A 24,194-nucleotide genomic window follows, 5' to 3' on the forward strand; every position below is an offset into this window, starting at 1 on the left:
CAACGCCAAGCACAAATCCAGGCTGGGCGGAGAATGGCTGGAGAGCAGCCCTGAGGAGAAGGATTTGGGGGTGTTGGGGGGTGAGAAGCTCAAGAAGAACCAGCAACGTGCACTGGCAGCCCAGAAACCCCCCGCAGCCTGGGCTGCATCCCCGGCAGCGTGGGCAGCAGGGCGAGGGGGGGATTCTGCCCCTCTGCTCCGCTCGGGGGGACCCCACCTGCCATGTGGGGCTCAGCATCCCGTCCCCATGCCTTCCTCGGCTCCCGCACACCCCAGGCACCGGCACACCTCCGCCTGCTCCCGAGCTTCGCGGAGGGGCAGGGGAAACCCGGCTGGACTCAGGAGGCCTTACAGCTTCCCCAGCCGTCAGAAAACGCATCTCACCCCCGAAAGCTTCATCCAGTCGATAAAGCTGCTTTCCGACAGAAAAATTCAATCAGGAGCGTTGTGTGGCCGTTCTGCTGCAACCCCAGCCACAAACGGCCTCTCCCGGGGGGGATCAGCCAGACTTCGCCGTAACACGAACCCTACCGCCACTTAATAGCTTGTAAGAAAAGTAATTTACTAAAAACAGAAGGGTTAGATAGAGGGGAGGAGATATGGCAGGAGTCTTCGTGAAAAACCTCGCTCCGGCGCAAAGCCGGTTCATCGGCTGGGAACCTGCCGCGGGGCTGCTCCTCCGAGCCCCCCTCCGGCCTCCAAAGCAGAGCTCGGGCTGGCAAAGCCCCTTGGTTTTCCACTCGGTAAATCAGGGCAATCAGCTCCGAAACCCAGCCCAGGCGAGCATTACTCATCCTGAAGTGAAAATGCAGCTCTTCAGCAGAAAAAACACCACCAAGGTTCCTGGAAACCTCCTGGTATTTTGCGTTGGGCTGATGAAAGGAGGAGAATATCCTGCTGCTGCTGCTGAGAAATATCCTTGCCAAGAACGAAGATCCTAGAGGCTTATGCTAAAGACACTGAGACTTATCTTCTCAGGTGTTACAGCAAATATCACCGAGCAATAAATACTTCTGAGAGCAGCAGAGGAGCGTTTCTGGCTCGTTTAGACACACGTGGGTGAAGGCACACAGGCACGCACGGCATCTGCTAATCCCGGGGAGAAACGAGTCCCTCTCCCTCGCCGGAGAGAGCTCAGCTCACGGCCGCGCTCACCCCCTGCTTCAGCCATCCTTCTCCATCCTCAGGGAACACCGCAGCCGACGCACGGCCCCACACGGGATCCTTCGGGACCCTGGGGGACAGGCGACGGGGGGTGCTGGCCCCGGGGATGCCGTCCAGCCCCATTCCCTCCTCTCCGGCCCCCCGTAGCGGCGGCTCCCCATGCCCTGGCACGGCAGATCAAAGCGGCGGCTCCATCCCGACCGCCCGGGGTCTTCTTTTAAACACATTTTATCTTTAATTAATTCCTTTGAAGCCTTTTGCATCCGCTATCTCCTCGCATCCAGCGGCCCCCTCTCCTGAACCCCCTTTCTGAAGGCAGAGTCACCCCCCCAGCGGGGAAGAGAATGTCTCTCTATTATTATTTATTCCCGATACGCTCCTGGCCGGCAGCAGGGATGGAGCGGAGGGTGGGATGGAGCTTCGGCACGGCAGTGCCCGTGCCAACACCCACACAGCCCCTCGCCTCCACCCAGGAGCCCCCCAGACGGCGATCCCGACCCCCATCCCTAGGGATGGAGTGCCTGGGGGGTGCCCCTGCAGCCCCGCTCCCCCCCAGCACGCTGCTCGCACAGCACCACGCCAACCGCGCTGCGTACCGGCGATCAAACCACCATTAAGAGCAGCAGACGACACATAAAGTCTTCTGCCTTATAAAGCACTTAAAGGTTTAATTAAAGACGGCTTTATTCTAATAATACTGAAAGGAGAGCCTCAGACAACCCAGCCAGCGCAATTCATGCCTTCGCCCTGACAGTCTCTGATTCATTCTCCTCTTTTCTTCTTTATTTTGGCTGAGCCCGCGGTACAGGAGGATGCTCTGCCTGGGCGGCAGAGCCCAGCCCGCACGGGCAGCATCAGGCCCCTTCCAGCCCTCGCCTCTTGCAGCACGCTGGAGTTTTAATTATTTCTCTCTTCCTGTGCTCCACCGTAAAAATGATTATGACAGCCCCCGAAAAAAGGAAGCACGTTTTTGAAAAGCATAAGCATAAACTACGCCTGGGTGAACATATTGCGTCCCCATCTGACTGCCATCAGCACTCCGCCAGGCGCCGGGCGGGCAGAGGTGGCACCGGGACAAACACACCTGGGCTGGGGGTTACCCACAGCACCCCCCCGCCGGCGGCACCCACCAGCTCCCCCCCGTCTTTCTGGGCGCTGCAAGCGACCACCCGTCTGCCTTCCCTCCTGCCCACCCGCAGAGTATCTGCTATCTTTTTTAGGCTTGTTTTTGCTGCTCGTGACTCACGGAGACGTCGTTTCTGGCTTTTTTTTCCCCCCTCTCGTTTTCCAGCGCGGAGGAGCCGGGCAAGAGGAAGATCTCCCTGAGCGGGATCGCTTTCAGGCCCACCCAAGCGAGTGCCGCTGCCTCTGCTGAAGTGCCCCCATCCCACGTGTGCCCCGGGGACCCCCATGGTCCCCCAGCATCACTGGGCGCCCAGGAGCGAGACCCAGGCACCCAGAAGCAAGTCCTTCTCCAGCCATGCCCGGAGGGAAGCGAGGGCATGGCGGGGAATGCAGGACCTTCGTTAGCCCCACAGCACCACCCAATCCATTGGGAATGGCGGTGCCATGACGCGCCGGGGAGCGCAGGAGCCCTGGGGTGACTCTGCCAGCGCTGGGGGTGGCCCCAGCTCCCTTGGGGACCACCCTGACCGTGGGCTGCTGCCGGGCTGAGCTGAGGGACCGCAAGCCGGGCGAGCAGCATCCTCCCTGCCCAGCCTCCCAGCACCGCGGCGCCGCGCAGGACGAGGGCTTGCGATGCTCGCTGAGGCAAATAAGAAGTACAGACGAGTTACCTCATCCTCATTTGTAGCCATATGTTTTTCCCAGCAGAGAACAAACGCTTCCAGCCGCTAAGGCTTATACAACAGAGAGGAGCCGGGCGTGAGAAATGCACAGCCTGGCACGGGCGCATCGCCAGCAACTTCGGCGCGGGCTCGGCCGGTGCTTTGGGACGGCTGGGCTCCCGGCACGCTGGTCCCCAGGAGCTGCAGGGGCTCGGCACGACCCGCCGGGAGCGTGCCGGGGATCTCCCGGGCACCCGTCACCGTCAGGAAAAGCGGATCTGGAGCTCAGGCGCTTTTCAATTTAGGGTGGACGGGCCAAAATTAAAAAGGTCCTTTAGCCCCGGGAAGGAGTTTATCGTATTCACCACTCGGCAAAAAGAAGCTAATTAGCAAAAACTCCCATCCCGGAAAAAGCCCCTAATGAGAGCTAAGAACCGGCAGATTAAAGCCGTGGCCCCTCGGGATGCTGACGGGGACGGCGGCGGCTGTGGCTCTGCCGGCTGGGGATGGCAGCGGCGACAGAGCAGCGTCGGGAAGGCGGGCAGCACGGGCGGGAACGTGGGCAGCATCACCATCAGGAACGCGGGCAGCATCACTGGCTCATCCTCGCCTAAACGAGGCGTCCCACTAATCATCCACAGCACATGCCCGGGGCCATCCTCCCACGTGCCGCAAACGGAGCCGGCCAACGGGCTGCCGCAGCCAGCTCCCACCAGACCCCACGATGCCACCGAGGCCGGAGGCGACGACCGTGACGGGTCTGGGGAGATAAGGCTGAAGATCTCATCCCACGTGTGACGCAGCGTGCAGCTCACGCCGGCAGTCGTTATCGACACTCCCTCGCTAATTTACCCAGCCAATTCCAGCGTGTTTTCAAAAGGTGTGTAGGTTGGGATTTTTTTTGCCGCTATAAATAACTCCTTTAAGACAGGGACAACATTATGGTTGGCTTGTCTCTTGCCGCCAAGCAGGGCAGGCTAGATAAACTAATTGGGATTAAGATTAGGCCTTAAAATTCTTTTTTGATTCAACTAGAAAATCACTGTGGGCTAAAAGCAGTCGATGCGCAGTGAATAAATTCTGTAAACTATACAACGGTACCCCACAGTTTAATACTAGCAATAACAAATATAATTTGAAATAAATGGGAAGCAGCTTTCCCATCCATGTCCACGCCGCAGACGGCGCTGGGGGAACGCACCGCCCTGCCCGAGCGCCGCGCTAAATACGATGAGGGGAGCTGGGACGGATGGATGCTGCTAATGGGAAAAACACAGCGAGCCACTGGAAAACACCTCCGATAAACGCGATGAATCAGAGCTGCCGCTCGCCTCCCGAGCGCTCTCGTTCAACATCACACGCTTTTTTCCAGTCCCGGGCAACGCCGCCACCGGGGAAACTCGTGCCGCAGTCACCGCTCCGTCCCAGGACCCCCCAGCCCTCCCGACGGCCGCCCCGGCCCCCCGGCAGCCCCTACCTGTGCTGTCTCCCAGTCCGCGGGGTGGGCGAGCATCCTTGCCCCCGCTGCTGTGCCCGGCGGCCGGCTCGGCGGTGCTGGTGCGGCCGGGGCTGCTGCGGGGCGCGTCGCCGCCGGGGGCGGGCGCCGGGGTGCTGGGGGGCGCGCGGGGCGGCGTGGCGGCGGCAGTGGTGGCAGCAGTGGTGGTGGTGGTGGTGGTGGTGGCGGCGGCGGCGGTGGTGGTGGCGGTGGTGGTGGCGAAGGCGCCGGGCAGCGTGCTGCTCTCCAGGGAGTCCTCCTCGCCCGTGGGGCCCCAGACGATGACCTCGGGCAGCGCCGTGGGACGCCCGTCCCGTGGGGCAAAGCCGCGGCCGCGCAGGTGCCGCCGGCCCCTCCGGGAGCGGGGCCGTCGCGGGGAGCGGCCGGCGGGCAGCGGGGCGGCGGGGGGCGGCCGGCGGGAGCGGGGTCTCTGCGGGGGGGTCGCGGGGGCGCAGGTCCAGGGGGGGCCGGGGCGCCGCAGCTCCTCCCCGCTCCCCGCGCCCCACAGCGCGCCGCGGGACAGTCTGTGCCGGAGCGCCGGCCGCGGCGACAGCCTCCCCCCGGCCCCGCTGGCAGGGGGCTGGCAGCTGGCGAGGTCCATGGCTAGGTGGAACATGGCTATTAAAATCCAAGCATGGCTTCCGAGCGGGCAACCTGACCTGCGGACAGACAGCGACCGTGTTAGAAAGGCAGAGGGGCAACACACGGGCTCCCCAAGCCCGGCCACCCGAAACACCCCCCCCGGCAGCACGGGCAAGCCGTGCCATCGTCCTCCCCCCGTGCTCCCAACAGGGTCCCCCAAAACGGCACCGCAGGGTGCCCCGCAGCCCCCACCGCCAACCCATCACCACAAAGGGGGCAGAACAAGGACCCCCATCCAAAACCAGGACTTTGCTGCTTCTCAGTTGATCCGCGACTGCCATGAATGCCTCGAGGACGGGTTTTTCTGCGAAGTGCCAGTGTCTGTGCTACCCAAACTCGGCCCTTTTAGATGAAATATCTACTGCGGGTGGCAGGAGCAGCCAGCAGCGAGAGCCTTTGCTCCGCGTCTCCATGTCACCAGGGCATTGGGGACCCCGGCCCCCGGCCCCAGCTTTCCGAAATCACGCTGCACTGTCAGCAGGCTCCGTATTTACAATTTTGCCTTGATGTGACGTGCCTCCACCAGGTCAGGTCACACCAAAGCCTCTCCCTTCCTCCGTGGCATCGCACCTTGCAAGGTCCTGCCCCACTCGCATCTTCCCCTGAGATGCGACCCCACATAAAGCACAGCGCTTCACGGTAAGAAAACGCCCGATACACAAATTTTTCTTGTTGGAGTTTTTGGGTTTTTTTTTTAGGGGGAAAAAAAAAAAATCATTAGGCCAAAGCCCAAAATCTTTACACCATTTTATTCAGCTTTTACACAAGAAAGACTTTTGTCGAACTCAGCAGGAGTTAATGAGAGCTTTATATGGCTAAATAGACTAATCCTCCGCAGCGCTGCGCCCCGTAAAGTCCTTGGTAGCACAACAAAATGTGCATCTGGTTGACAGAAGCATTTGTACACTCCCTCCATGCGTGAGCAAATGAAGCTAAAGGAGCTGACCTGGATACTCCCAGGCACAGTCTTTTTCTGCTCAGAGGATCTCTTTTTTTTTTTTTTTTTTCCTAATTGGGTATTTTTTCAAAGCGTAACAGCATTTATTTTGGGGAGGAACAAGGCGACGCAGGGAAAGCACGCAGAAGGAGAAAGGGAAGAGCCAGAAACAGACAACATAAACCAAAATAGTTCAGGCTGGGGGAGGAAGGATTTCAAGGCTGCAAAAAACCCCAACCACCCAAAACATGTTGTCGGTGGGGTTTTCTTTTTTAGAGGCTGGCAGAGCGGTGGCGGTGCCGCGGGGGCAGCACCGAGAGCATCCCCCACCTGCCGAGCATCGGCGCTGCCGCAGGCAGCACCCCGGTGAGGAGTCCGGAGCTCGGGCTTCCAGCGGGAGCGCGGAACACCGACTCGCCTTCGCAAGGCTCACGTTCACTCCAGCGGCGCGTCAGGCTCCATGTCAGCCTCTGCCCCGCTCCCTAACGTCATCTGAAATGTCTCCTTGCAAGGAAGGAGAGGTGCCGGGCACCACCCCGGCACCACGCTCGCCCCAGGGGCCACCTCTGGCACCCAGACCCCGTCCTGGCCCTCGGCGAGCCAGCGGCGCACGTGGCGCAGGAGGCGAGGGAAGACGCGCCCGGCCCAGCCCAGCTGCTGCCAAAAGACAAAAATGCCAGTCCTCGCTACTCGGGATTGGAGCTTGCAGGAAAAACAGATTTTTCCCAAAATTCCCATTTTTTTTCTTCCCGCTGCCTCCTGCTTGCTGGTGACGTTCTCAAGCTCAGGCTGCCCCAGCTCAGGGGGGTTTGCTCCCGCGTGGGACGTGCCCGAGCATCGCTGCCTTGCTCCCTGCCGCACCGGGGGGACGCGGGGGAAAATGCAACAACCGCAAGGCACAGCCCCCAGCGTCAGACCACCACAGCAGGAAGGCTGTGCCCTGGTGACACCCCCAGACAGGGGTGTCCCTGGCTCCTGGCATCGCACCCCAGGTCGGAGCCTCTGGGGATGGGAAGGGACACGGTGGGGGACGCCCGCAGCTCGCACGGGGCAGCTGAAGGCAGGCGGAGCCCCCGGCAGCTCCCCGTCCTGCCCCAGGGACGGCGGGGGTCACCCTCCCGCCTGCGTCCCTTCCAGCCATATCAGCCACGGGGCTGTCACCCAAGGCGCGTCCTCCCGGCCACCCCGCTGGCTGGCACGTCCCCAGGAGGCGGCTTTAGGGACGGGAGCGGCGAGTCCGGTTACCTCGGAGGAATTCTGAGTGGCATGCAATCTTTTGAGGGCTTTGCAAACGACAGATAAGAGCAAGTGTCCTTCAGAATAAATAGCAGCGTGTAGGAGTTGCCGTTGTCTAGGCAACGCGGCGCGATGTGCTGGGCGCGGCGGCGGGGATGCGGCAGCGCGTGGCGGGGCTGGTGGTACCCAGGAGCCCCGAAGCTGCCCCAGGACCCCCCCCTTCCCTCCCCCTGCCACCCCTGAGCACCCCGACAAAGCGGGCACCCAGGGAGACGTGTCCCAAGGGCGGCCCAGGGAGTGGGGACATGGCCAGCCCGGAGGTCCTGCCACCTTCTTCTTGCCCCAAACAAACCCAGGCTGGCCCCCCAAAGGCACGCTGTCCCTGGGGGCTCCCCACGCCTCCGCTCCCCATCGCCAAAACAGGCAGGAGAGCATCTGCTCGCCTCGCGGGAGGCAGGAGCGGAGTCACCGCTGCTGGGAGGACGCCTGGGCTTTGCTGAGACATCAAACGGCACAAACCCGCCTCCAACTGCACCAGCTGCGTCCCACCGGCCAGAGAGCAGAGCCCAGAGGAACCTCCACAGCCCTCAGTGCACGGGATAACTCACCAACCGCCCTCAGAGGGGGGCTTCTGTCGTAGGGAAGGGGACGCATCGGTCGGCCACGCACATAGCACCCGCCTGCCTCGGTGCCGGGGCACGGACCCGGCCCTGGCTGGGGCGATGCAGCGGGTCGGCAGGACGTGCCGCTCGCTGAACCCTCTGGAAATCAGGGGTTTGGTTATTCAGGACTCCCCCACCACACACACGCAACTTCTTTCCCATTGCAAAGAGAGACGGGGCGAGCACGGGCAATTTTCATCCTCTTTCTTTTCCCACCTTGGGGGTGAAGGGGAGCGTTATCCCCAAATAGTTTCTCAAACTCAAGGAAAAATTCAACAAAACTCTGAAATTGGGTTAAAAAAAAAGAAACGAGCAGTGGAGATATTTGAGAAGACGAAATCCCTTCCTCGCCCTCCTCATCCAAAGCCTTTGCTCCTGCGAACCACAATCCGCTCCCACGGCTCAACGGCTGGCGAGGCGGCCGCATCCGCGCACACTACGGGGACTCCCACAAATATTTACCTGCGCGTGGTGAGAAGCACAAAAGCAGATTTCAAGGAAACTACCCAGATAATGACAGGGATCGAGCGCGTTAAGCGCTCCAGGGTTGCTTTGCTGAGCCCAACCGAGCCAGTCTGTTTCAAAGGCGATGGAGTTACGGGCGCCGAAGGTGCTCCAGACGGAGCCGCCGCAGCCTCCCCACCGCGCGCGACACGGCTCAGAGCTCTCCCCAGGATGAAAACCCTTCCCCAAACCCTTTCAGACGCAGCCGTTTGCTTTGAAGAGGAGGGAAGCTGACACTTAAGAGAGAGATTAATTGGAAGGAGGCTGAAGGACGCGAGCTCACCGTGCCCACTGCTGGTCGGGAAGATGCTGCCAGGGCTTTTCCATGTCCAGGGCCGGTACGGGGCGATGCTGCCCGGCTCCTCCGGCCTCACGGGCAGCAGCAACACGGCTCTTCCCACCAGGAAAGCCGGTATGACCGAATCCCTTCCACCCTGATGAAGCTTCATGCACAGCCAGAAGCCCCCGAGCGTTTTGAGGAGCACGCCCAGGCAAGAGAGGCGCTCTGGTAATTAGTGCTCTCGATCGCTGCAGAGCTGGAAAGGCGAGATTACCTCTGTCCTGGGATCACCTTATAAACAGGTGAAGTGGCAGCCTGGGAAAGGCAGCCCCGGGTGCCCTCGACCCGTGTCCCGCCGTGAACCCAGACCTGCCGCCCCCCCGGCATCACCCGGGCCCATTGCTCCGGGGCTGCGGCCGCGCAGACACGGACCCTGCAAGGCCCCGGCGCCACGGCACGAGCACAACGTGCTGCTCGCATCGACTACACCACGTGCCCAAAGCGAAACGGAGCACCGAGGGCTGCTCAGTGCTTTGGAAACGACGGAGCTGGGTGCGCTGGCAGAGCGGCGCGGCGTGGAAGTCGGATGGAAATCCATAGGAAAAGTGATGGACAGACAAAAGATGAGAGCAGTCAGGGCAAACGGAGGAAAAATCCCTCTTCTGCCACCCTCCACGCACGTTATTTTGCATTTCTACCCGCAGAGGCAGCATGAGCACCCCCAGGGCAGAGGCAGCGGTGGCGGCACGGGGTCCGGCAGCACGATGGCAGCGAGACCCCCACCCGAGCCCAGGGCTGGTGGCGTCCCAGTGCCGGTCCCTGGCTCGGTGCCACCTCACTCTTGTGCCAGGCTACTTCTCCCGCCCTCTCTGCTGTGTCCCGGCGAGAGCCAGAGCTTCCAGAGAAGCTGCCGCCTCCCCACAACGCCCGGGTTTTTAATCCACGCAGCTCCGGAGGCTGCGATGCCCAGTGCCACTGGGGGATGCTGCCTTGGAAATGGGCCGTTGGCACTCGCAGACACGTGGGAAGGGAAACAGAAGACCCAGCACGGCGGGTGCAGCAGAGGAGGTGCTCGTGGCCGGGGGGAAACGCCTCTGCCCCGGCGCCGGGGACCCCGGGAGGACGGCGGCTGCGTCGGCGAGCCCCGACGCTGCGGGCAGGACGCGGGTTAATCCAGCGGCTGCAAAACCAGGCGACCGCTGCGCGCCCAGAAATCCCCGGGGCTGGCTAATCTGAACCAGCAATTAACTGGGATCGTGGCCACCGAGCGGCTCTGATGAACTGCGGAACACAAACCGCCAGCAGCTCGGTCCGCACAAACCCCCCCCCTCCCTTTGAGGCTCCCCCCGGTGCGAGCCCCAGGCGAGGAACGGCAACAGGGGCCTATTTACGGCCCTTTCATAAGGTACTTGTTTGCTCTCCACCACCGGCCCTTTTCTCCCCTGGCTGTGGAGACACTTCACAGCCAGCACTAAATGCAGAATAGGCTGTTTTTTAATGCAGAATTATACAAATGGAGCCATTCTTCCATTTCATGCCTCCTGTTAGGTAATCTATTGGTATTGCACAGGGAATCAAGGTTATGTCCTTGTTGGGATGATTTACGAACTCTGAGCGTTTCATATCTCCAAACGCCAAGCGAGACCGAGACAAAAATATTCCTGCGAACTCCTGGAGCGGGAGCCCTGGCCGGAGGGATGGGGCGACGATGCTGGTCCCAGGCAAGATGCGGCGGGAAAGCGGGCGCCACGCTCTTGGGAAAGCATCCTTGGCAGCGTGGCTGCGTGTCCTACAAAAGCATTCGGAGCACGACGTGTTATGGGAGCATGTGCAGGAACCCGCCGGCTTCGTACGGACAAAGAGCGAGGCGGCTGCTCCTCGGCGGGTGACTTTCACGCTGGAGCAAGAGGCGGAGGGGAAGGTTTCAGCGGCGGTGGCAGATACTTGGCCCGCAATCGCGTGTCCTGGCCGAGGTGGGGACTGCAGCCCCGGCCCTGCCGCAGCCGCTCTCAGCCCCGCTCCCGTGTGCGACGATCCCTGCAGTGCAGCGACTGTCCTTTGTTGTGACACTACCAGCCATCGCCATGGAAATATGAGCATCACCGCGTCGCTCCCGCCGGGACGGGACCCTCGCCGGGGCCGGGAGGAAGGAATCTGCACGTTCCCGTGCGCGGGCGGCACGGATGGGTGCCAAAAGGCACGTGGTGAGCTATGTCACGGAACCGGCAGGAGACCCCATGGACCAACCCAGCGGGATGCCCACCGCATCCCACCCCGCCGGCAGCGGGGACGCAGGACCGCGGGCGCCGCCGAGCCCTGCGCCTCTCTCCTAAGCGATGTTTTACCCTGGGAAAAGTCGCTCTGAACCCAGACCCAGCGGGAACCAGGAACTTGCTATTCACTGCACCGTCTGCAGCCACGACTTCTTCCGAGATAATTATAAATTTGAGAAAATATGGCTGCCGAGCTCTTTAAAGCCGGGTCTGGGAATTAAGGCACAAAAGCTGACACACAGTAGCACCGAGGTAAATTACATGTGCCACATCACTACCTATCTATATTACAGAACTGAGCTTCAGGATTACCTAGTAATAAAAGTGATATTTAAAACAAGTCCTAAGTTCCTCTGCTCTCCCCCTTCTCTCCACAAGTAATTAAACCGACACTGCTTCCCGCGGCAGAGGGGATGGGATTGATCACGGAGGAAACTCAGCAAAGGGTGAAACGGGCTGAATCCTCACCACCACGCTTCCGCGGCCGGGCAGACGGCGCCCGTTTCCCCAGGAAAATGAGGCAGGGAAAGGTCTGCCAGGGCTGGGGGAGCAGCGGGGCCTCCCCGGGACAGAAACGCCGAGCTGGATCCATCCCCGGGAGCTGCATCCCGCGGAGGAGAGGGGGGCAGGAGGGCGGCGGAGGGGAGCTGCTCGCTTTTCTGCCTCTGTCTTGAGCTCACCCAGCTGCAAATAAACAATTTTAACATTTGAATAGCCGGGAGTGCGGAAGGCATAATTAATACCCAGCGGTATGGCCAATATGCTGATGCGGTAGGCGCAGCCCCTGCCAAGGCTGTCAGAGAGCAGACCCGGCGCGGCAGAGCCCCGCTCTCCTCCGGGCCACGTCCTTCCCCTGGCAGGGAAAGGGCAAAGCCCCCCCCGACCCCCCCACACTGCGAGGACCGGCACGGTCTTGCGGAGCAACGCGGGAAAGAGGGGAAAAAAAGGAGAAAAACCCGGAAAACGGGCGCAACGGGGCATTGCTGCAAAGGCAAACGCAGGTTTGCTCCACGGCGGCCAAGTGCCTGGCCGCTGCCAAGCCAAACTTCAACCTTGGGTTTCGAGGTCATTCCGCATTTCCTAAACATTTAGAAGGATGCCGACAGGACTAAAGGGCGCTCGGCGCCCGCAGCCAGCCTGAGGACGAGTGCGAGAGCCTGGCTAAGGCAGCCAGCGGGCAAACGTCCTCCAAGGCGCCAGCCCAGGTCGACTTGCTCTAAAGGCGACGCAACGTCTGCTGCAGAGCGTTTTCCCCGCTTTTGCGGGACTATTTCAGATCGGATTTGAAAATCGCCAGAGGTGGGAAGCCCAGAAACCGGCATGCGCCTTCAGACTAAGAAACGTCTTCGGCAAATTTCTGGGCAAAACTGGCGCCCGGTGATTCACCGGCTGCCGCTCCGGCAGAAGGAGCTCCCGGCGCGGTCTGGCTCCCCCAGGAAGACCCAGCGGGCTGTGGCTTCAGCTGCCAGCCCTCGACAGGCAGGGCCTGGGCACGCTGCCTGTGCTGCCCATGCTGCCTGCGCTGCCCATGCTGCCTGCGCTGCCCACGCGCTATGGGCAGGGGATGGTGGCCACGCTGCCTCCCGCCCCAGCCGGGCGACAAACCGCCCCAAGCGCTTGCCAGGGGACACGGCTCAGCCCCCACCGCCCGGGTACCACTTGGAGCATCCCCTCCGTCAGGCTCAGCGCGGCCGCCGCTTCCCCCCATCGCCGCTCGGCAAACCTCCCCCCCGGCAAACACTGCGGCAGGGCCGGACAGTGGGGCGTTTCATCAGCCCCTCGGGAAGAACACTCGGCTTTTGTCCCGCCGGATAAAGGGGGTTTGTAAGCGCTGGGCTTCCCAGCCCAAACTGGCACCTGCCGCCGGCTCAGCCCACCCATGTCCCCCCCGCCCCGAATCCTGCAGCAGCGCCGGGGATGAGGCGGCCGCAACAGCTTCACTTCAGCCACAACTTGCCGGGAAGTTTTACTCGGATTTACAAATCCACCAAAAACTCATTGAAGAGTCACAGCCTTGAGCTCCGCTCTTGGCAATATTAAAAAAATCCCACAAACCTAAGGAAATTAGGGTGTTTTTTATCTTCTGTCTAAACCTCCTCGTGTATTCCACCACCTCGTGTGCGCCACAAAATCGCTCCCTCGCTCACACCGACCCGGGCTGCCCTCTCCCACCCCCACCAGCAGAGCGGGGAACACCTCCCCCTTTTTCCAAATCCAGGCAAAAACCCCGAGCTGCTGGAGGGAGGGGACTGCAACATATGTACGAGAGCACTAAACCGGGAGCTTAGAGATCATCCCTAATGCTCTACGGAATAAATAAGGATGACGGTTCGGTTTAGCAGCTCCTCGATGCGGCCGCGGGCTCTGGGTGGAAGGTGAGCTTTCCCCGCGGCCACACACGCAGGAGTTGCTCGTTCCCCTGCTTTGCTCGTGGATTTTCTTCCTCTGCCACCCCCCGTACAACCCATTTGTGGACACAGCTGCGTTCCTGCAGGACCATCAGGTCTCCTTCTCCAGCCTGCACAAGGGTGTGGGATGGGATGGCATGGGATGGCATGGGATGTCAGGAGCAGGGCTCTCCCTGCCGGGAGCCGAGGGCACAGACACCAGGATTGGGATAATCTGCCTGGCCCCAGGCTGGAGCAGGGCTTTTCCTCCTCTGAAGGCCATAACCACAAAGGCGCAGCGATTTGAAGAGAGAGCGGCTATTTCAAGCCTGCCCTGCGGCTCTGAGGGCACCTGCAGAGAGGAAGACCAGGGTACGAGCTGCTGCTGACACCACTGTTTAACACCGCCGCTTCACCGGTAAATAACCCCGGCGCTTATCTTATTTTCTAAATTAATGTGCTCAAGCGTGTCATTACAACGTACGCAGGAAACGCTTTGATCTAAAAAAATAAGATAAGTTAGCTCGGTACGTACAAAGCGGCAGCTTAATGAGCTTTAAAGCAAAATAATTAAAATGGGTTCATCGCATTGTTGTAACACAATACGGCTTCGCAGGAGCCGCGCGCTGGAGTCCACCGCTCCGCCCGCCGCGATATCCGCATCAACGGGAAACGCTACAGCGCTACCGCTGTGGGAAACACCCAAGGAGACAATATCTTCCAATGGGATTTTAATGACGCTCTCCCAAAGAGCTGCCCTCTCCCGGGACTGACGACAAGCATTGACCCGGGTGGGAACGCCCGGACGGTCGGCACAGGGCCAAGCCATCCCCCTGCCGTGGCGAGGGATGGATGTCCACATCCATGGGTGGGAAATCCCCCCGACTCCGGTCTCAATTCCACTGGAGCATCCCAGATCCAAACCCGGCTTTCTCCTGGGAAGTCCCCGGCAGCCCAGGGACGCCCAGCCTACCCTGAAACCTCAGCGCCCGCACACGGGGAAAGCGCAAAGGATTTCAAAAGGCCCAGTAACTCTCACAGAAATGGAGAAGATGAGAGAAATAACGCCTCTAAAAGCAGGCAGATAGACAGATGGCTTTTATGGAGCAAGAAATGCAATAAAAAAAAGAAAAAAATAAAAAAATAGCAGCAGCAGAGCGCTCTTTGAAGGTGTGAAACATCAATAGGGAAGCCTGGAGAAAGCCAAGCAGGAGAGCCGGGCTGAGGGAGGGGAGCACAGTGCAGGGCACCCCATGGCACCCCACGGCCCGGACGGTGACACCCCGCTGCTGGGGAGGGCTCAGGCGGGACACGCTTCACGGGCACGGGAACGGCCCAAAAAGATGCAGAAAAAGCCCAACCAAAATAGAAAGCGGAGGCAGGGAGAACCAAATCCGGGGCAAAGACTCTTCGTCCTTTCATACAGAGGTTTAAATCCCCTTTTAGCACCCAACAGTTTCTTCTGCGTGGAGAAGAGCAGTTCTCCCCGCCACGGCCACCCCGTCGTGGGTACGGCATCCTGGCAGCTCCGGAGCCGCGGGAGCCAAATCCTGCCGGATCGAGGTGAGCGTGAGTCACCAGCGGCACCCGGAGAAACACTGCGCTGTTTGTGGGCACACACCCTCCCGAGCCTAATTGCCAGTGAGTCAGATATCGCTGCGCTCTGCATCTCATTATTAAAAAATAAAAAAAAAAAAAAAAAAAAAAAATCCCCTTTGCGGGAGCGATTAAACTTTCCAGAGCATTATCTCCAAAGGAGGGATGGAGGTCTCTGCCAGGCAGACCGGCGGCGACAGCAGACCTCCCGCATCCCTCGCTGCTTTTCGCAAATCTCTGCCGTTTATTGCACCTCCCGCGACATCTCGCCTTCCTGCAAGCGCCCCCCGCGCCGGGCCCACGTGCCAGCAGCCTCGCGCCGCGCAGGTCCCGACCTCGGGAAGGACGAAAGGGAAGAACATGGAATAACGTCCCTTCCCATCGGACGTCTGAGCAGAACATCGCCAAGAAACTGCCCACGAGAAACACTTCCGCCCTCATCCATTAAAAATCAGCCGAATTGCTTGTGCCGGAGAGTATGTCGCTGTGACGGGAACCCAGAATAAGCCCTGAATATTCCACTTTGGAGGGTGCTAAAGGAGCGGAGAGCCTCTCATGAAGCCGAGAAACAAGAAGCTGAGTAACTCATCCTCATCCTTCCCACAGAAAACTTAATAAGAAAGCCCATGAAAGGCAACTACTTGTAGAAAATGAGTTTATTCTTCCTGGGAGCTCTTTTCAAAATAACGCTTGCCAGCATCCGAAATGGCAAGGCTTTCTCTGCTGACGCCCAGCTGCCGCGGGCTCAACCCAGCTCCGGCTTCTGCCGGCTCCCGCGGGAACGGCGGCCACGTGGCCTCGGCTCCCGGCATTAATCACCCACGTTTCGGTGGGTACTTAAGTGGATGTCCTAATCCATGTCAATTAACTGACGCTTCATTACGCCAGTCCTGCAGACGGAGATGCTATCGCTGGCACCGGGAGCGGGGGTCAGACGCGGGACTCCGGCAATTAGTAGGATGCGTCCCCGAGGAAGCTGCACGTGCGACGGGGATGGCTCGCCGGGGCAGGGGGTAAATCCCGGGGAGGGGGAAACCTAGGCTCCCCCCGACCTTGCCACGTCTTTAACCTGAACGACACGCAGCCAAGTGGCAGCATCAATTAGCGCCGCTTGCTCCGAACGGAGCCTCAACCGCTTCGGCTGCGCGGCCAGCGCTCAGCCCTCCCGCACCGAGCCACCGCCGCCTCACGCAGCTTCTCAGCCAGCGGCACGCAGCCGCGTCCCCCGTTTATAGTGCCATAAACCACGGCTGGAGCGGGTGCCGCAAGGAGATTCTCCTCAGCATCCCGGGATGCTGCAGAGAAGGCGGCACGGCCAAAGCCCCCTGCGGATGGGAGCAACCGATCCCTGCGAGGTTGTAGCTAAACTCCCCAAAACCACGTTCCCACACGGAACAGCACAGTCCCTTGGACCGTGTGTGTCCTGAGGCACACGGTCACCCCCTCCCCGCGGGTCCCTGCGCCAGCACATCCCCGTCCCCTCGGTTCTCCTGCGTTAGGGCACACGCACTTCAACGACCTCCAGTTTTTCCACCTCCAGGGTCCAAACTTGTGTTTCTCTTGCAGGAAGCACGTCACTGCTCCCGGACAAGGTGTTGTTCTTGACATTCACTGGGCCAGTACTGGGAAGCCAGCGGAGGTTGCAGCACTCGCAGCCCAGCCAGGCAGGGCAAAGCTTCGCCGCTCCCACCTCGCCGCTCTGCAGCGGCCAGCCCTCGTCCCGCGGACGGCTTCGCCCAGGGCTACCAGCGGATCCACTGCCCAGGCTCGTGCCCAGCCATCACCTTCACCAGGAACCGGCGAGTTGCTCTCATTACCCGCCCCAGCCAGGGCTCCCCAGGGATCAGCTGCTGGTCCCCACAGCACGGCGCAGGGTCGGGCAAGCTGGATGCTGCCGGACTTCGATGGCAGCATCGCCCACCGGGACGCGCCAGCGGCCACCGGCAGAACGGGCACAGCGGCGCTGGGGAGGCGGCAACGTTCCCAGAAGAGCAGAGCTGCCGAGCGAGACCTCCAGAGCAAATTCAAACAAAAATCGTCACGTGTTAAAGTAGCTCTCCTGCCTACACATCATTTCCAAGTCACAATGAGACATCTTGCAGATCAGAGTTGAAAATGAACACTTTATGAATGATGAGCTTCATTTTTTTATATATATATTTTTTTGAAGTCCATTTGAATTCTCCAGGAGAGCCAGCAAAGCTGGAGGGCTGGGGAAGCCTCTGCTGCTCAACCTTGGTGGGGCGCTGGCCCAAAGGTGGTCAGTGGTCTCGGACAGAAAACCAGAGCCAGGCTCAAAGGCTTCGCTGGGGACGTGCCCTCCCTCGCTCTGCCGGGACAGACCTCGGGCTGGTCCCCGGCGGGTGCTCCGTCCTCCTGCCCCGCGGCGCTCGCTGACCCCGTCCCTGCTTCTTCCCATGCAACTGCTCATCCACCTCCAGCCAAGCCGGGTTTCTTGTCCTTTTATCGCTGTTGCTTGGTACCAGAAAGGCCGAACCGCTGGGCAGTGAGGACAAGGACACATCCTCCTGCACCTGGGGCTCCCGCTGCGGGTCTCCGTCCTGCCCCAGGAGCATCGCTCCCTGCAGCCCCGGGCGAGAGCTTCTCCGCAGCATCGCCCGGCCCTGCCGCCTCCAGCTCGGGCAACCGCCCACGGAGCAGCGGGAGAGAGACGGTGCCCGGGCAGAACCGCCCCAGGGTCCCCGCTGCGGCCCCCCGCGCATCCCACGCCGTGCTGAAGGAGGCTTTAGCATCGCTTCTCCTCGCAGAGCCGCCGAGGCCAGAGAAAGGAACTGATAAACCCCGAAAGCGGTAGCAATTCAGTGGCAGACAAAACCTCATTTCGCCAGGAATCCTCATAAAACCAAATTAATGTTGAAGGATGAAGGCAGGTAAACCTCCCACAGTTAAGTTCAGGCCACAGAGACTCAGTTTAAATCTCCCAGCAGTTCTGATTTAATCAATGCATTTCAAAGTGAAATTAGATGAAGTACATCTCCATCACAGGAAATTATGTAAGCTATCAAAGTCTGTAGGTGCAGGTCCCGGTAAGAAGAGCCACAGGAAATATTCATATCAACTCAAATTCCATTTTTAAGGAGGCAGTTCGGGTTCGGAGTTTTACATTATTCCAGTGAAAAAAATTCACCCTGATGAAAACCATGTACCCAAGGCGAAGAAGGGCCCGAGCGGCAGCTTGGGGAGCATCCCCCAGAAAAACCACAGTGGCCACCAGGTCGCTGGGCTTGGCCAGGGAACCCCCTCCCCGTGGTACCACCGGCATCGGAGGGAGGAAGGGAGGGAAAATCCGTTTGTTTTAAATGAGGGGGTGAAAGCGCCAACGAGGCGGCTCCATCCTCCTCCAGGATCCCGCCCAACACACTTAGGGCTTCCAAGAGCCGCCCCAGCAGAAGAGTTTTGGGCTCAAACCCAACCTCTGTTGGGCCTGACTTGCTGTAACCCACTTCGTCACCACCAGCCCTTCACGAGAAGGACGGGCGCTGCAACCCGGAGTGGAGCAGCTCCCGCTCCTCCGGCTCAGCATATTGATTCCCGTAATCTTTCCTCCCAGTCCTTCTCCCATTAGCTATATTTAAAGGCTTAAGCATGCATACATTTCCATAATGAACGTCAGACCTGTCGGAAGTCATATGGATTATTCACACCCCACGGAGCGGCCGTGCGAGGCTGCTCTGGGTGCTCACCGCCGCCCTGCGTACGCACGTGTAGGCAGAAAAGGCGACACGCCGCGCTGGCAGAGCTCGCGGGCCAGGTTTGGGTGAGGAAAGGGAGGAACGAGGTTACGGGGACCACCTGGAGAGCCAGGCTGCGCCTCGCCGGGGTTCCCCTCCGCAGGCTGGGCTTTGAAGGCAAATCCGCGACTCCTCCTCCCCGCCAGGTGACGGCCAGGGGAAGCAAACCCAAGCCGTGACCATCCAACGCCTGGAGGGGCCACGCCGGCAGCCCCCCTGTCCCCAGGATGGTCCGGGATGTGGGGCAGCCCCGGCAGCATCCCGGGCGGCCGGCAGCTCCCACCCATCACCCCGCCGGAGACGCCACAAAGGCACGGCGGCAGCAGTGGCGTTATTACAACAATTATTCATGCTCTGGGGAGGAGGCTGCTAAAGACCAGCACCGCTCCCTTCGCCTCATCTGTGAAATTGCTGCCAGTTAGGAGGTACGAACCGCCGCATAAAAGTGCAGTTTATTCAAGCATTATTGTGGCTGTTAAGTATCATAGCCGGTGACACTAGATGAATTTCCGTGGCAATCAATTCGCCCAGGAGCAGCCAGCTCAGCCCCTGCGCGGCTGCGGGATGAGTAAGGACTCCTCAGCGGAGGCCATTAACTCCCACCGCTCGCTGCTCTCATTACTTTCAGACTGCAAGGCTTGCATCTTTGACGAGCGGCTGAATCTACATTTGACAGCGTGAACTTGATGAGCGGAATTCATGGAAAATGTTTGCTTTGGCAGTAACTACAAGGCCCATAAAGTTTCCCCCGTGCCAATGCGCGGGGACGTATGCTTTTAATGAGTTGTTTTATACAATCGGGAAGAAATTGCAAACGGTGTTTTTACTCATACCGCAAATGACTCCAGAGCTAAACGCCATAAAAAAAAAAAATAAATTGTGGCATACTGTTTAAAATATTGTGTTTGTAGCTGCGGAAGGGAAGTCCTCGGCCAGGGCGAGCAGACGGCAGGCTGCAGAACGCTGTCGTGCCCTCGCAGGCAGGCGCCGGCACTGACGGAGACGGATGCACACACACGTATGTGGGTGCACATTCGGGACGCCATGGAGTCCCTGCCGCCCCCTCCCAAATAACAGCCCGTCACCCTGCCGAGGGCCGAGCGGAGCCGGAGCATCCCCAGGACCTCGCAGGGCCTTTATGGACCAACGCCGCCCACCCAGCCCCGGCGCTGGGAACCGGGGGAGTGGCGAGCTCCCCTTGGCGACAGCAAGGGCAGAATAACTCCGAGCCATGCAGGTTCGCGGGTCTCGCCCTCCTCACTTAGGAGCAAGGCTCGCCTGCAAGGTCAGGGAGCTGCCGCTGCCCGGGGCGAAAGGCATCCGACTTGAAAGCAGCAATAAGGTACCACATCCCCGCGGCAGCCGGCAGCTCCAGGCAGGGACCGCGCGGGGTGAAACGGGCGCTGGAAAGGTCTGCTGCTTCTCTCGCAGCTATTTTTCTAGCAGCCTTCAAGAAAATGAGGGGAAACGACATGGGAAATGTCAGAAATAAAGCCAGAAGCAATTAGAGTTAGAGAGAAGCGAGAGCAGCCGGCAAGGTTAGCAGTAAAGTTATCTCTTATTAAAAATAAAACGCGGAGGGACTGGAAGCTGATGAGGTGGTACAGAGGACAGCCTGGCGCTGAGGATCCGGAATGCACAGCAAAGAAATTCACAAGGCGAATCGAGGAGAGAAGCGACCGGAAGGCTCCTGTTTTCATTGCTAAACTCTTCACAAAAATAAAAAAGCAGAGGGCGTCCTCTGGTTCCAAGATTACACAGTCTTCTGCTGGCTCCAGCCTCAGGAAACAGCCCTCCAGCTCCACAGGGCTTTTCATCGGCCACAGAATAAATCCAAGCGTGAGGCACCCCGAAAAACATCTCGGGTGCTTTCCCCGAGGAGTAATTCCTAAGGTCACTACATCGCCGCAGACTCCCCGGAGACTCTGTCCTTCCCACCACGCAGCAGCGCGTCCTCGGCGGATGGACGGACGGACGGAGGGCTCCGGCGGCAGCGTGAAGGTGCTCCTGTGCCCGGGCTGTTGGGGCGCGGGGGCCAGGGGCAGGGGACGAGACCGGGGGGCATCGGGCGCTCGCTTGCCACGTGCCTCCGGAATATGGTGCCCAGCACACACGGGTGTAAAACAAAAGCCGAGGGCCTCCCTCGGCCCAGACACAACCTCAGTTCAAGTTTCACCTCCAGGACTCCATCCAAAGCTCAGGCAGAGGGACAAAGCCTCCAGCGACTCCGGAGCGATGGACAATGGCCTCTTGCATCGCCCGTGGTACTGGGGGGGCCTCCTGCGCCCCCCAAGCAGCAGCCATGTTCTGCTGGGGGGGGGGTCTGCAGCATCCAGCCGCTCACCCCGCAGCCGTGCGGGGGCCAAGTCCCGCTCCCCGGAGAGCGGCCGTGGGGAGCGGGACCCCGCGCCTCGGGGACCCCTCTCTGCAGCGGCCAGACCCTCGGCGCAGCCGGGGGGACAGGCCCCCGCTCTCCCGCTCCACAGAGGGGAGGCTGCGGGGCGGGGGGGGGCGGGTGTCTGACCCCACACCAAGGGCTCGCCGGCTCAAAACCAGGACTTTTTAAATATAAAACCGGGTTTGGGGGTGGAGGGAAGGAACGTATTGCGAACCTCACAGCAGCACAGTTCTCCTCATGATCTCACTTGTTCAACACGCTACCCTAGGGGCATCCCACCCACAGCGGCTGCAGACCCGGCAAGGCCGGGCCGGGGGGGATGCGGGCGGGGGCCGGGGGCTCCTGCCCCCCCCGCCCCGCCAAGAACCAGCTTCGGGCTCCGGTGACTTCGCGGCGGTAATGAACGCGCGTTACATAACACTTTGCCTCCGTCTCCTCCGCTTTGCAATTCGCGATTAATCTCCCCAAACACATCCATCCCCCCCCCCCCCCCCCCCCCGCCCGCCCCCCCCATCCCCCGGCCCCTTCCCCCGGGAGGCTCCCGCCGGGCCGGGGCGGGGCGGGGGGGGTCCCTTCCCGGCAGGGACGGGCTGGCAGAGGGACAGGGATGCCAGCCTTCCCCGGGCAGGGCGGCCGAGCGGGGCTGGGGGGTGGGGGGGGGGACGGGGACGGTGGCCGGAGCCCTGCCACCGAGCCGGGGAGGGGGGACACCGAGGCGCCGGGAAGGGGGGCAACGGAGGCTCCTCACTCCCCACCGCGCATCCCGCACCCACAAGTTCGTTATTTAACTCCGCGAACCGCTCCCCGAGCGCAGCCCAGGCGAGACGCGCAGCCGGCGCTCCCCTCCGCGGGGCTCCGCGCCGCTCCGCGCCCCGGCCCTACCTGCTTCCCGGGAGCCGTCGCATCCACATCGTCACGTCTCCCGGCCCGCCCGTCCCGGCCCGGCGGGGCTCACCGCCTCAGCTCTCCATGCGGGCGCGCAACCTCCGCGCCCGCGCTCCGCGGCGGGGCGGGCATGCCCGGGGGCCGGCGGCGGTCGGCGCTCCGGCTGCCCGGGCCACCCCCCCACCAGCACCACCCTCTTTCAGCGCCGGCGGGGCTGCTGCGCGCCCGCGGAGGTTGCGCGCCCCATGCGCGGCGGGGCCCCTGCGGGCGCGGTGCGGTGCGGCGCGGCTGGGCTCGGCGCGGCTGGGCTCGGCGCGCCCGCGTCTGTGCGCGCACCCGCGGGGCGGGGGCGGGAGGGGGGGGCTCGGGGAAGTTGCGCCGGGCGGAGGCGGGGGCGGAGCGCGGCCCCTCCGCGGCCGCGGAGGGGCGGAGCGGGCCGGGGCCGCGCGGAGCCCACCCGGGCGGGGGGAGCCGGGGAAGCGGCGGAGCGGCGGAACGCTCCTTCTCCCCGAATCCCGGGATTTACCCCTCGGTCGCGGCTCCGGAGGGAGGGGGGACAGGGGACACGGACGGGAGCCCCTCGCTCCCCCCGATCCGCACCCGCGCAGGTCTGCGCGCCTTTAGCCGCTCGGCGAGGCGGCAGCGGGGTGTCACCGCGCCGGTGCCCCGTCCCCCGGTGCCTCCAGCACCGCACGGCCCCGCGCCGGAGCCGCTTTCCTACAGAGGGGATGATTTTTATGATCCACGCTTCAAAATCCCCGCGGCTCCACCGCACCCCTCCGCCGGGCAGCCCGGGGGGTGCGGGAGGACCGGGAGAGCCCCCTGCCATCCCGCTCCCCACCGAAAAAAGCATCAAAGAGAGTTTCCACTCCTGCTCCCGCACACCGGTTCTGCGGGAAAAAATGCGGAGCAAGTGGGAGCGCGGGTCTCCCGCTGGCGGCTCCCGAATCTGGGATTTGCAGCAGCGGCCGCCGCCGCCACCAAATTTGCTTCAGCTGAAAGTTCGTGCCTTTCTCCCTCTGTGCTTGTTTAAAGACAATAGAGCACAAAGCGAACGTGTTGGGAAAGGCTTTGGTTATTTTAAGAGGTGTTTCATCAGAGCCTGATACGTTTTCTCTCGTTCCAGGGGTGCTGCCGGTAAGAAGCTAAATAATTCCTACAGCTAGCGTCTGGAACGAGAAGCGTCTCTCTTGAAAAGACGAGCTCCTTTGGAGGGTTTCTGTTCAGTTGCTGCAATAAAAGGAGGTTTTGTGTGAATTTGGGGACGGACTCTCCGAAGCTGCTCCTGGCCAGGAGTGCGGAGCGGGGCTGGGGTTTGCAGAGCCAGAACTGCCTGGGCGGTCCCCTGGCAGGAACGAACCCCCCCCCCCGCGCCCCGGCTCCCCACAGGGCCATGAGGAAGGGGCATTTCGGCAGCCACGGCTCGCTTTGTTCCGAACAATCGCACCAGAAAGCGAGACTTCAGTAGAAACGAGTCTCTCTCGCTGCCTTTCTGAGTCACTGGGTTTCTTCTCTGCCTCCATATAAACTTATTCTAGAAAGAGAAGGAGCCTCCTCTGAGCGAGGCAGCGCGACGAAAGGTCAGCGTGGTCCCTGTGACGCCTCGCAAGTCCCTGCTCCCTCCGTCTGCTCCCGACGGAGCGGCTCCAGCTGCCACTAGAAGTGCTGTAGTTCAGCAGCCAGATCCCCACGTTATTTGGAGCTGGATTCCTGTTCGGAAGGAGCCTATTTTGGGAAGGATGAAATCTCGGAGGTTGGCTTGAAGAACAGCTTATCCTGTGAGATTTCAGCCGCTGGGGAGACAGAGCTCTCCTTTCCGAGCCCAAGCAGCACCAGGGCTACAGAAGTGTCCTAAATAAAGGCCAGGCTGATTTTTGTTTTTTTTTTTTTTTTTCCTAAGCTTCTGACCTGCTGGGGAGGTTTGGGCACGGTTCGCTCAGAGCCACCGATGAAATCCTGACTTGCAGCCCGGCAGCGTGCATGCGGTGACACTCCGAGGTCGGTGACAGTCCCCTCTCCGCCTCCCCGCGATGAGGCCGGTTGCAAACCGGACCGCGGCTCTGCCCAGCCAGAGCTCCCGTCCCTCCGCAGCCCGCGGGGAGGGAGCCGCCAGCCCCAGGGACGTTCGTTACGTGCAAAACCGCGATTTCGTGCACGATGTTCGTCGCTGCAAATGACAACAGCTGCAGCAAAAGC

At 61.1% G+C, this 24,194-nt stretch overlaps 1 protein-coding gene across 1 annotated transcript in view; it reads right to left on the minus strand.

The window, feature by feature from the left end:
- Positions 1-22,305, minus strand: part of AJAP1 (adherens junctions associated protein 1) — a 38,781-nt gene extending 16,476 nt beyond the window's left edge. Inside the window, exons 1-2 of the mRNA XM_063353862.1 lie at positions 21,996-22,305; positions 4,429-5,105 (exon numbers count right to left, since the gene is read on the minus strand). Of these exons, the coding sequence (XP_063209932.1) occupies positions 4,429-5,105; positions 21,996-22,024 (706 nt within the window). The 5' untranslated portion in view covers positions 22,025-22,305. The remainder of the gene's footprint in view (positions 1-4,428; positions 5,106-21,995) is intronic.
- Positions 22,306-24,194: the final 1,889 nt, after the last annotated feature.

This window comes from Chroicocephalus ridibundus, chromosome 16 (assembly GCF_963924245.1).
Source record: "Chroicocephalus ridibundus chromosome 16, bChrRid1.1, whole genome shotgun sequence".
Lineage (NCBI taxonomy): Eukaryota > Metazoa > Chordata > Aves > Charadriiformes > Laridae > Chroicocephalus > Chroicocephalus ridibundus.